General features: G+C 53.1%; 1 protein-coding gene across 1 annotated transcript in view; it reads left to right on the top strand.

Moving 5' to 3' along the window:
• The first annotated feature begins 720 nt into the window (after positions 1-720).
• IL12RB2 (interleukin 12 receptor subunit beta 2) overlaps positions 721-13,076 on the top strand; it is a 21,423-nt gene continuing 9,067 nt past the window's right edge. The window contains 10 exon segments of the mRNA XM_085586093.1: positions 721-1,143; positions 4,320-4,416; positions 5,495-5,815; positions 6,196-6,310; positions 6,571-6,746; positions 6,901-7,040; positions 7,684-7,828; positions 9,396-9,475; positions 12,127-12,343; positions 12,817-13,017. Coding sequence (XP_085442219.1) covers positions 1,120-1,143; positions 4,320-4,416; positions 5,495-5,815; positions 6,196-6,310; positions 6,571-6,746; positions 6,901-7,040; positions 7,684-7,828; positions 9,396-9,475; positions 12,127-12,343; positions 12,817-13,017 — 1,516 coding nt within the window. The 5' untranslated portion in view covers positions 721-1,119.

Here is a 13,076-nt window from a genome sequence, read left to right as displayed (position 1 = left end):
CAGGACACAGGGAATGGCTTCACTGCCAGAGGGCAGGGATGGATGGATGGGACATTGGGAATTGGGAATTGTTCTCTGGGATGGAATTCCCAGAGCAGCTGGGGCTGCCCCTGGATCCCTGGCAGTGCCCAAGGCCAGGCTGGACACTGGGGCTGGAGCTCCTGGGACAGTGGGAGGTGTCCCTGCCAGGGCAGGGTGGCACTGGGTGCCCCAGTGTCCCCAGCCCGGTGTCCCCGCTGTCCCTCCCCGGCTTTTCTGGAATTCTGTGGTCACCAGGAGCCAGTGAAGAAGGAATCATCGGAACACGCGGGGTTGGGCGCTTAAAATTATGGGAGAGGGGAAAGCAGGAAAGGAAAAAGAAAGGGGGAAAGATAAAAAATAAAAAGATAAAAAAAGAAAGGGGAAAATAGAAAAATATTATAAAAATATTTTAAATATTATAAAAAATGTGATTTAAAAATGATAAAAGATATTATAAAAAAGATAAAATATTGTTAAAAATATAAAATATTGTTTAAAATATAAAAGATTATTAAAAATATAAAAGATTATTAAAAAGATAAAATATTATTAAAAAGATAAAAAGGGGGAAAAGAAAAAAGGAAAAAGAAAAAGGGAAAAAGTAAAAGCGGGGGGGAAGGAAAAGAAAAAGGACAAAGAAAAAGGAGAAAAATAAAAAGAACAAAGAAAAAGTAATAGAAAAAGAAAATAAAAATGAAAATAAGACAAAGGCAAAGAAAAAATACGAAAAAAAAGAAGAGAATGGAAGAAAGAAAAAAGAAAAGTGGAAAACAAATATATAAAGGAAAGAAAATAAAACTTTTTTAAAAAAACTTTTTAAAGGAGAAGGAAAAGGAAATAAGAAGAAAAAAAAACAGAAGTAAAAAGGAAGCAAGTGGTGGACTGGTGATTTCCTCCTGCCTGTCACCAGAACACAAACCCATCACCTGGGCCATCCATCAGCATCGTCGGAGCTCCGGGACCGAACATTCCCGGGAATTGGGGACTGGAATTCCACGGAGCTCCGGTGCTGCCCGGCCTCGGAGCCGGCCGAGTCGTGCTGCGGAGCTGGAGCCGAGCTGGGAGGGCTCTGGAAACGGGGAAGTGCCGCGGGAACCGATGAAGGCAGAAGGGAAAGGAGAGGTAAAAAGGAGATTTTGATATTTGGGATTTTGTGGGGTATCAACAGCCCCAGCTTCCACCTCCCCGCCCCCCCCAAATTAATGATAATTATTGGCAGCTCTGGAAAGGAGCCCAGATGTAGCTCCTGGTTTTGGGAGGGAGGAAAAGCAGCTGGAGGCTCAAAGGTAAAATTGGGGATTCCTGGAGGCTGCAGATGTTGTGGCCCTTCATTTCTCGAGCTGCCTCTGACATACCTGAGGTGTACGAAAAGCTGATCACAGCCAGGCAGAAAAACTGAATTTATGCCCTTGATGACCTGAAAAGAGAAGGAACAACAATAGCAAGACAATCATTCGTTTCAAACTCTGTTAAATGTGGCCGTGGGGGCGCTGAAAAAATGAGAGAAAGCGAAAAACCATCTTACAGAGAAGCTAAAATGAGAGTGGCCGTGCCTCTGACGAGCCCTCTGGGCAAGGTGGGCTGGGCTGCATTTTATTTTAGATTTCCTCTTCCTTTCCTTTCCTTTCCTTTCCTTTCCTTTCCTTTCCTTTCCTTTCCTTTCCTTTCCTTTCCTTTCCTTTCCTTTCCTTTCCTTTCCTTTCCTTTCCTTTCCTTTCCTTTCCTTTCCTTTCCTTTCCTTTCCTTTCCTTTCCTTTCCTTTCCTTTCCTTTCCTTTCCTTTCCTTTCCTTTCCTTTCCTTTCCTTTCCTTTCCTTTCCTTTCCTTTCCTTTCCTTTCCCTGGGATTTTCATTGCCCTGGGATTCTCCTGCCCCAGGATTTTCTTTGCCCTGGGATGTTCCTTATCTGGGAATTCCCTTACCCCAATATTTTCTTTGCCTGGGATGTTCCTTACCTTGGATTTTCTTTGCCCTGGGATGTTCCTTACCTGGGATTTTCTTTGCCCTGGGATGTTTTTTTTTTGCTCTGGGATGTTCCTTACCTTAGATTTTCTTTGCCCTGGGATTTTCTTTGCCCTGGGATGTTCCTTACCTTAGATTTTCTTTGCCCTGGGATTTTCTTTGCCCTGGGATGTTCCTTACCTGGGATTTTCTTTGCCCTGGGATGTTCCTTACCTGTTTTCCCGGCGATGCTGCTGCCCTGGAATGCCGATTTCCCGGGAGATGCCTGCCCTGGGTCGCTGCTGCCCAGGAATTCTCACAATCCCAAAATTGCCCCGCAGGCTGGCATGGAGCAGCCCGAGCAGAGCAGTGCCCAGGGCCCATCCTGAGCAGAGCTCTGATTCAATCCCCCGCTCCTGGCACTTTTTGGGCAGAGCCCCCGGCTCGGGTGGGACAGCCCCGAGGTTTGGGGTGACCTGGGGTGCCACTGTCCTCACAGAGCTTCCCAAAAAACTCAGGAAGTGGGGATGTGTGAGACCGAGAGCACCAATAGTCGGGTTTTTTCTGCCTGAAATGACCGAGACGTTCCTCTTTCCTCTGCTGACCACTTGGCTGTTCCTGCCAGTTCTTGGAAAGCAAAAAAGAGTTTTTTTAGAGAGAATTGGTGTTGAAAGCCAGCTCTGAGTCCTTTGTAGGAATATAAAAAGGTACCAGATTTAGAAAGTGTAAAAAGGCCCTAGAAAATAGACATGAAGTTGAGAAAGGCTGGGAAATTTTAAAACTTTCTCATAAGAAAATAAGAACTAAGTGAATACATTTATATTTATCATAAGGAACAAGAAAGAGCAGGAACTTACTGATAGTTTGAGACGTGAAAAGTCCTAAATATAGGTTTTGTAAAGATAAATCCCACAGAGCTTCACAGCTGCTTTCATCTCAGAGCTGGAGGGACAGCCAGAGTCCCTGTGGCACAGCCACGGGGTGGCAGAGAGGGTGGCCTGTGGCCCTGGGGAGATTTTGGGGCTAAGAGCATGAACTGATGGTACCCCACAGACACCTCTGTGTCCTGTGGGGTATTTCGGGACCCCCCAACCAGCAATGCTGATTTCCCTCCCTGCTGTTCAACCTGGGGGGGTTTCCCATTAATTTCTCCCTATTAATTCCCCTTCATTTCTCATTAATTTCCCTTTTTCTCAGCTCTGAGCTGGAGCTGTTCTTCAGCAGTTTCTCATCCTTTATTCCCAGTTCACATCCTCTGACCAAAGGCTTTGAAGCAGGCTGGGTTTGGGGCTAGGTTTGGAGCTGGGTTTGGAGCTGGTTTGGGGTGGGTTTGGGGCTGGGTTTGGGGCTGGACTTGGGGCTATTTTTGGGGCTCTTTGAGGCTGGATTTGGGGCTGGGTTTGGGGTTGTTTTTGGGGCTGGTTTTGGGCTGGTTTGGGGCTGTTTCTGGGGCTGGGTTTGGAGCTGTTTTGGGGCTGTTTTGGGGCTGGTTTTGGGGCTGTTTTTGGGGCTGGTTTTGGGCTGGTTTGGGGATGTTTCTGGGGCTGGGTTTAGAGCTGTTTTGGGGCTGTTTTGGGGCTGGTTTTGGGGCTGGTTTTGGGGCTGTTTTGGGGCTGGTTTTGGGGGTGGGTTTGGGGCTGGTTTTGGGGCTGTTTTGGGGCTGGTTTTGGGGCTGGTTTTGGGCTGCTTTTGGGCTGTTTCTGGGGCTGGGTTTGGGGCTGGTTTTGGGCTGTTTTTGGGGCTGGTTTTGGAGCTGTTTTGGGGCTGTTTTGGGGGTGGGTTTGGGGCTGGTTTTGGGGCTGTTTTGGGGCTGGTTTTGGGGCTGTTTTGGGGCTGGTTTTGGGGGTGGGTTTGGGGCTGGTTTTGGGGCTGTTTTGGGGGCTGGTTTTGGGGCTGTTTTGGGGCTGTTTTTGGGGCTGTTTTTGGGCTGTTTCTGGGGCTGGTTTTGGGGCGGGTTTGGGGCTGGGTTTAGGGCTGGTTTTGGGCTGTTTTCTCGGGTATTTCGGGCACTTTGCTGTCAGCAGCTGCTGTTTGCAGGCTGTTGACACAGCCCCCAGGCTTAGTGGAAGGCTGAGCATTTCCCTGAAGAAGCTGCTGAGATTGCTCATCCTGGCACTTACGAATCACCTACAGAAGGCACCACATGAAGAGGTCCGGGCTGAGCTGAGGCACTGCTGCGAGGCTGAAGGCCACAGACCCTGGATTTTAACCAAACCAGGGAATGTCCATTAGAAAGGTCTCACAAAATGAGCGAAATTTGGGATTTTTCTGAAAAAGCAGAGTAGAAAGTAGTAAAGCAGGAAAAAAAAAAAAAATAGAAAACCACAAAGATCTGTACATACTATCCCCACTTTTTAGGAGCTGGTAACAGGAATTCCTCTCTCTGCAGGCAGCAAAATGCCATTTCCATGGATCGTGCCCTCAGCGCTTTGGTTGGTGCTGCACCTCACAGCAGGTAAGAGAGGCTTCTTCCTACACAGCAATTATCTCTCAGATTAAGCACTCAGCCTAATTAGGGTGGGGTTTTTCCAGCTTCTACTCCGAGTGCCAGGGAACATCTCCATTTCTGGAGTTAATAAGTGATGTGGGGAGTTTGTTTGGCTTTCAGTTCAAGGTAGAGCTGTTGGTTTTGTGACAAAAGGCAGCGGGACAGGCAGAGCTCATGAACTGGGGAAAGTCACAGAATCCCAGAATTTGGGTTTGGGCTGGAAGGACCTCAAAGCCCACCCAGTGCCACCCCTGCTGTGGCAGGGACACCTCCCACTGTCCCAGGGTGCTCCAAACCCATCCAGCCTGGCCTTGGGCACTGCCAGGATCCAGGGGCAGCCACAGCTGCTCTGGGAATTCCATCCCAGGGAACAATTCCCAATTCCCAATGTCCCATCCATCCCTGCCCTCTGGCAGTGAAGCCATTCCCTGTGTCCTGTCCCTCCATCCTTGTCCCCAGTCCCTCTGCAGCTCTCCTGGAGCCCCTCCAGGCCCTGCCAGGGGCTCTGAGCTCTCCCTGGATCCTTCTCCTCTCCAGGGGAACATTCCCAGGGGCTCTGAGCTCTCCCTGGATCCTTCTCCTCTCCAGGGGAACATTCCCAGGGGCTCTGAGCTCTCCCTGGATCCTTCTCCTCTCCAGGGGAACATTCCCAGGGGCTCTGAGCTCTCCCTGGATCCTTCTCCTCTCCAGGGGAACATTCCCAGGGGCTCTGAGCTCTCCCTGGATCCTTCTCCTCTCCAGGGAGCCCCCCCAGCTCTCCCAGCCTGGCTCCAGAGGGGCTCCAGCCCTGCAGCAGCTCCGGGTGCTTCCTGCACCTCCTGCCACATCTCTGCTGCCACAGGCACTTTTCCAACCCCCAGGGGAGGGTCCTGGCAGTTTTTACCTGGGGCTCTCTGCGTTTTTGGGGACTGGGAACCATCCTGCGGCCACTGATCCCAGACAGGTCCCACGAGAATTTCTCCACCACACCTCGGGGGAGGCTCTGGCTGCTGTCCTGGAGCAGGTGGGGGCTCCTGCCCGAGGCTGTTTTGCCCTTCCCTTGCAGGACCCTGCAGGAAGGGGGTGGTGAGCGCCAGCAGAGCCGCCCGCGGAGCCGCACAGGTCTGTGCCAAGGGGAGAGTGACCGCCAGCCCCTGCTGTGCCATCCCTGGTGGCACCAGCGTCACCCTGTCCTGCCAGCTGACAGCCCCCCGGGGCTGCTGCTGGGCAGCGATCTTCCTCAACAGCTCCGAGCAAGTGCGAGCCCGGGGAGGCTCGGTGAGCAAAACCTTCCTGGTCACCACCCACGGCAGGCACAACTTCATCTGCAAGTGCATCTGTGGGGACAAGAAAAGCATCGTCTGTGGAATCGATATCCACTGTGGAAGTAAGGAAATTCCCTGCTTAATCACTGCTCCAAGTTCTTCATTGCTCCTCCTGCGGGAGAGGGAAGCTAGGCACTGCCAGGGGGTGGTTTCGGCCAGGATTGCTGCTGTCTCTTCCCACTGGGAATATTCCTGGCTGGAATTGTGCAGCTCTGTTATTCCTGAAGGGAGAGACCTCAATAAACCTTCCTACCCAGAGCAAACAACACCCTCCCTGCCCAGCATCCCCTAAAATGTGCCTGACCCACACGTCTGGGGAAGAGCCACTGGGGCCAGGCTGGCCGGGCAGCCTGGCCTGGCTGGAGATGATGGACTGAAGGACCTGAAAGGTCCAACCCAAACCAGGCCGGGACGTTGGGACTGACAGGAATTTCTGTTTCAGATCCTCCAGACGAGCCCAGGAACGTGTCCTGCATCCAGAAGGGGACACGGGGACATGCCACCTGCAGCTGGCACAAAGGCAGGCTCACCTACCTGCACACTGCCTACGAGATAGAGTAAGTGTAAATTCAATTAGTGCCTAATTATCCCCTGCAGCAGCTTTCTCATCCCGCCCTGCGGCTCCCTCAGGGTTCAGTGAAGAGGCTGTGCCAGTCCATCCCTTTGGAAAGGGAACCCTGTCCCCACAGGGCTCACCCTGTCCCCACGTCCTGGGGTGACTCCCCAGACCCCACACCCCCAGCACTGAGCCTGTCCCCAGCCCCAGGGCTCACCTTTCTTCTCAGAAAATCCAACCAAACCTTTCCTCCTGCTCCAGGCTCTCCAACGGGACCGATGCCTTTTCCTTTCCAGAAGAAACTCCCAGTGAGGATTTTGGCTCCGGGGCTCTGAGCAAGTTGGATTTTGACTCCAATTACACCGTGGTGGTTTCTGCCTCCAATCCATTGGGAAATGCCTCTTCCCAGCCACTCACCTTCATGCTGATAGACATAGGTAAAGCACCTCTCCTTGGGGACACCTGAAAATATTCAGGATCTCTTGGAAAAAAAACATTAAACCTCTTGGATAAATCATCCACCCAGCCTACAGCAATAATCCTGTTTTCCACCTAACCTCTGAGCCCTGTTTGTTTCTGTTTTGGTGCCAGTGAAGCCACACCCTCCCGAATTCTCGGTGGAATTTGATGATTCCTCTGCCACCAACTGCACCATTCGGTGGCAGGATGAGGCACTAGCACAGCACTACAGGCTGAGGTTCCGTCCCCTCGGCAGGCACGGCTGGAGCACGGTAATCCCTCTGGGATTCAGGGATTCAGGGAGCTGCTGGGGAGGAAAAAGCTCTGGGGAGAGCTCAGAGCCCCTGGCAGGGCCTGGAGGGGCTCCAGGAGAGCTGGAGAGGGGCTGGGGACAAGGCAGGGAGGGACAGGACACAGGGAATGGCTGGGAGCTGAAAGAAGGTAAATTTAGATGGGATATTGGGGAGGAATTCCTGGCTGGGAGGGTGGGGTGGAATTCCCAGAGCAGCTGTGGCTGCCCCTGGATCCCTGGCAGTGCCCAAGGCCAGGCTGGATGGGTTTGGAGCAGCCTGGGACAGTGGGAGGTGTCCCTGCCATAGCAGGGGTGGCACTGGGTGGGATTTAAGCTCCCTCCCAACCCAAACATTTGATATTCCATGAAGTTTTTACTGTAAGTGGCAAAAGGAACATTTTGCTGGGAGCTGAGCACATCACCCAAACAGAGATTTTGCCATGAGGGATTTTTCAGATGAAGCCCTGCGGGCCTGATGATTCCTTTGAGTTTCTGGAGCTGCCTCAGCTCAGGGTTTCTCTGCTGTTTTTAAATCTGTGTGTGAATTTGTAACTCAGCCCCTCGCTGCCTGCAGCCCTTGTTTCCTTGGGAGCGTAACACCAATTTCTTCATCCCCACTGAAGGTCGAGAGCTTCAGCAGGGAGAAATATAATCTGCAGGGGCTGGAGCCTGACACAGCCTACGAGTTCCAGCTGAGCTGCAGGATCCTGGCGGGCCGTGGGCTCTGGAGCGACTGGAGCAGCAGCCAGGGCAGCACCCCAGCAGCAGGTACAGAACTGCCTGCCCTAAAGCCAGCCCAGGGCTCTGAGCCACGGCAAACTCCAGCTCAGGAGCCCAAACTGCTGCTGGGCTGCTCTGGGCAAACTCCACATCCACACCTGGAGCCGAGAGGGAGAAGTTTCTGTAAGAAAATTGGGTTTTTAAATGAGCAAACGGTGAAGCAAAACAGCTGCCTGAGAACAGGTGAAGGATTTGGGGGCTGGAATGAGATGATCTTTGGGGTGCCACGCAACCCTTATAATTCTGTGATTCCCTGCTCTCCTGTTGGCTTTGGCTGCTCTTTTTTGTGAATTGCTGCCAGCCCATGGGGCTGGTGCTGCTCTGACTCACCCATTTCCCCTCTGCCCCGTGACAGCAGCAGTTTCTATGAGAGGTATTGATTGATTCGGGAGGTGTGAACTCTTCCCTGCCTCCCCCACCTTCCTCTCAACAGTTTTCTCCCCTTCTCGCTGCACCCCGAGTTTGTGGCTGTCACCCCCACCCTGCCCATGGGGTTTTTAGCTGATCTTTGTGCCCTCAGAGTGGGTCACAGCAAGGGGAGGCTGCAGACAAGCAGCTCCGGGTGCATCCTCACCGCTCTGTGTTGCAGGAGCTGAACTTCTCCACAAGTTGTCTCCCTGCAAGCCCAGAATTAAACCTTTCCAAGGAGAAATTCCTGTTCCTGCTCCTTTTTGTGCAAACTGCCAAAAACCTCGTTGACGTGGTGCACAGGCTTTCAGATCCAGGCTGGAGGGCAGCAGGTGCAATCCAATATTCAGATTTTCCTGCTCTGAGCTCGCAGTCAATGCTCTGGTTTTGTTTCTGCTGCTGCTCCTGCTTCTTGTTTCTGTTCCAGTCACTCTCTGCAGTCACTGCAGGACAAACATGCTGACCTGGAGGGGTTTGTGTCTGTGCTACAGCCCTGGCTGTTCATCAGCTGCCCCTGCTCCAGCTAGTAACAATTGGCATTAGAATGGATGAGTTTGTGCTGCTCAGGGTCCTTGAGGAGCAAAGCTCTGGCATCCTCTGTCATCTCAGCTGTCCTTACCCACTCGTCTCTGAGTCTGGGCTTTGGGAGCTCATCCACCAGCCAGATCTTCCTGTTAATGTCATTTTGGGAGGTTTCTTCAAAATACCAAGAGCTTCCAGTCAGAACTGTGGAAGGAACGGGGTTTAAGCTGCCTCAGGCAAGCTGTTAAGGGCATTTATCAGACAGGAAGATCCCACACATCCCCCACACGCCCTGATCCGAGGCTGCCTGTTGTCCTAGGATGGATGGAGCCAAGCCCAAGGACCTTCATAAGCCTCCAATTTATGCAAAGACAGGAGCTAATGCTGGGCTTTGATGTGTGGGCTCCCTCGGCAGCCACCCAGATTACTGAGGTCAGGACAAAGCCACCAGCAGATCCAAACTCCTCTGCTTGGGTTTACGGCTTGTTCTCCTCCCAAATCCCCAGCAAACCTGGGTCATCCCACCCTGCAGCATGTCAGGGGCATTTAAAAGATTAAATTTGAGTTTTCTCAGGGGTTTTTACCTCCTCAGCCATTGGCCTGCTCTGCTTTTCCTTCCCACCAGTGCCAAGAGTGACCCTGGATGTCTGGTACCGGCAGCAGGAGCTGGACTCTGGGCACCAGAACCTCTCCTTCTTCTGGAAGGTGAGTTCAGTGAAACCCCATCAAATCCTGGTCTGAACAGCCAGGTGTCTGCTGAGGAGGGCAGGAGCCTCCCCTGAAATGGAAAATGCAAACCCCTCCCTCTGAATTGTTATAAATTTGAAATTAAGGGTCTCTCAGGCAAAGATATGGGAGCAGGAATAACAGTTCTTTGACAGGGAAATTAAAAATACAAATGCAAAAGTACAAAAAAAAGAAAACAAAGCAGTGCCAGGGTCAGAGCAGCCCTGTCCCCTGTGGGTCAGGGAGTGGCTCAGCCCCATCCCAGGGGGGCTCAGCCCTCCTGCAGTGCCAGCTGTGCTTCTGCTGGAGCAGGATCTGCACAAGGGGGGAGTTTTCCTTGGAGCTCCAGGGCTGGGGGAGATGGGCCTGGGCTCCTCTGGGAATGCAGGGGGAAGAAAGCTGCTCCTCTGGGAATGCAGGGGAAGGAAGCTGCTCCTCTGGGAATGCAGGGGAAGGAAGCTGCTCCTCTGGGAATGCAGGGGGAAGGAAGCTGCTCCTCTGGGAATGCAGGGGGAAGAAAGCTGCTCCTCTGGGAATGCAGGGGGAAGGAAGCTGCTCCTCTGGGAATGCAGGGGGAAGGAAGCTGCTCCTCTGGGAATGCAGGGGGAAGGAAGCTGCTCCTCTGGGAATGCAGGGGAAGAAAGCTGCTCCTCTGGGAATGCAGGGGGCAAAGGCTGTTCTGGTGTCCCAAAATCTCAGATTATATCCAGGTAGGAATTTTTTGCTCCTCCCCTGTGCAGAACATTTCCCAGTGGGATGATGGAATTTTCTCAGCCATGCAGGGACACTCACTGGGCACGAACAGAAGATAATTAATAATTAATGGCCCATGAACAGAAGATAATTAATAATGAATGGCCCATGAACAGCAGAGATCTCCTGGAGGGAGGATTGGCTGTGGCAGAGATAAAGAAAACTGCCCAAATCACAGGAGAGAACTGCCCCAGCTCTGACAGATGGAAATAGGATACACACTCCCAGCCACATCTTGTAACCCAGGATAGCCCCGCAGAGGCAGCAAAACCCAGCCAGGTGAGAGGGGAAATGAAACCAGAGCCAGGTGAGAGGAGAAATGATCATTTTTAGGATGGCAGGGAAGGACTGAACCCTGGCAGAGCACAAAGGTTTCACCAGTTCCCAGGGACAGGGACACAGACCAAGGGAGGAGATTTGTCAGCATTTTCCTACCTGCAGTTTCATGGAATGCCAGAATTATTTGGATTGGGAGGGATCCCAAATGTCATCACATTCCATGGCAGGGACACCTCCCACTGTCCCTGGCTGCTCCAGCCTGGCCTTGGGCACTGCCAGGGATCCAGGGGCAGCCCCAGCTACTCTGGGAATTCCATCCCAGCCCTGCCCACCCTGCCAGGGAACAATTCCCAATTCCCAATCTCCCATCCATCCCTGCCCTCTGGCAGTGGGAGCCACTCCCTGGGTCCTGTCCCTCCCCCTCCCTTTATCACAAGCCTCTCCAGGTTCCCTAGCTGACAGCAGGGAGACCCCACAGGGAGCATTCCACACAGAATTTGGTTTAAAACCCACCAGAGCTGGGTAAAAAAAAAAAAAAAAAAAAAATCACTGTGTTCCCCCCATACACCAACAAGCACTATGCTGCAAGTGAAAGCAGAAATTCTCATGAGATTTTGTGACCCCAGACGTTGTGGCTTCAGCTTTCAGACCTTTATCTTGCAGCACTTTCTTTATCAGGAGCGACTTCCTGCAGCATCATTCATAAAACAGGGTAATAAACTGCCTGTAGAAGTTTCACAGCAGCTCCCAAGCCAGGCTGACACTCAGGACCACTTCCTGCCAAGGGTGTGCTCCTGTTCTCAGACAAACACCCAGAAAAAGGGTTGAACATTTAATTTCAGCAGGTTTCCAGTGCTGCCTCAGTCCTGAGCTGCTGCCAAAGCACTGCAAACGTTTTGGTTTGTGCTTTGTGCTTTGTTTCATTATGACAAAAGTCAGGCAAAACAAATGAATTAATGTCACAGAAACATCAGGAAACTGAGAGTACAACTGCAGGCACCAGGTCTGTGGTGCTCCACAGACTGTCAGAGATGTGTGTTCTGAGTGTTCAATTTAAATAATTCTTTATGGTGGCTTTAAGTAAAATCCAAGGTTTTCCTTCCTGCTCATTTTGACAAATCCAGCTGAGACATTGATCATCCTTTTTTTCCCTCCCTTGTGAAAAGTGTGGCTTTCAGTGAAAAGAAAAGAAGTTTGAATTCAGCCTCAGGGCAGGAAGGGTTTCAGTGTCCCCAGCTGTGCTGCTGGAGCAGTCAGCATCTCACAGCAAAACTGGAACTGGGTGGGAAAAATAAATCCTGGAATGGCTTGGGTTGGGATGCCATGGCAGGGTCACCTCCCCCTGTCCCAGGAGCTCCCAGCCCTGTCCAGCCTGGCCTTGGGCACTGCCAGGGATCCAGGGGCAGCCACAGCTGCTCTGGGCACCTGTGCCAGGGCTGCCCACCCTGCCAGGGAGGAATTCCTTCCCAAAATCCCATGTAACCCTGCCGTGTGTCCATGTAAAGCCATTCCCCGTGCCCTCCATCCCTCATCCCCACTCCCTCCCCAGCATTCCCAGCTGGCAGCACCTTGTCCAAAGCTGGTGATTTCCCCCGCAGGCTCCGAGCAGGTCGGAGGCAGGAGGGAGAATCCTGGGCTACACCGTGACCTTGGAAGCCCTGGGGCAGGGGAAGCTGCCGGCACAATCCCACCGGACCACCCAGACCAGCTTCTCCAGGGTCACCCCCAGGGCGGCCCACAGGGTGACGGTGACGGCCCAGAACCCGCGGGGCAGCTCGGTGCCCGCGGCCGTGCTGACCCACCTGGGCAGCCCAGGTAAGGCTCCTCGGGCTGGCATCCCCGCCAGCAGGGCTCTGCTCCGTGCCACACCCCTCAGGTGTTGTGGTCCCTCCACCTGCAGGGAGCTCCAGATCTGCTCGTCCCTGTGGTTCCTGCAGGTGAGCAGCCCCAGCTCTCCCAGCCGGAGGGGTTCCAGTCCTTGGGATGTCCCCTGGAATCTCGGCAGCAGCTCCACATCCTCGTGCTTCCATCGGGGCAGGGCGTTGGGGCGTGCCAGGGCCGAGCTGTGGGTGTCACACCCATGAGAAAAGCCAGGAATGTCACCGTTCCTGCCAGCAATCCCTCACCCTTCCCACCAGCACCTCCTCTTCAATTACAACTCACTTTTACCCTTCCCACGGTGCCAACGTGGAGGGGAGACCCAGCAAAGCCCAGGCACCAAAGGCCCCGGGTTTGACGGAGGCTGCCAGAACCTCGTGCTGACAGCGGCTTTTGTTCTCCCCTGCAAGATCTGCCCCCTCCGCAGCGGGTCTGTGCCGTGGGCCTGGGGAACAGCAGCATCCTGGTGAGCTGGAGCCCCCCGGCTGGAGCCGCCCTGCCCGTCGGGGGCTACGTGGTGGAGTGGGCAGAGCCCCGGAGGGAGCCTCGCCCGCAGCCCCAGCAGGGCTGGCTGAAGCTGCCCCCGTCCCGGCTGTCCACTGTCATAGCAGGTAAATGCCACCCCCCGCTGGCCACGGCACCTGCTTGGCTGGAAAATATTCTTGGCAAC

This window comes from Lonchura striata, chromosome 8 (genome assembly GCF_050655825.1).
Source record: "Lonchura striata isolate lonStrDom1 chromosome 8, ASM5065582v1, whole genome shotgun sequence".
NCBI lineage: Eukaryota > Metazoa > Chordata > Aves > Passeriformes > Estrildidae > Lonchura > Lonchura striata.
This window is presented reverse-complemented; position numbering and strand designations above follow the sequence as displayed.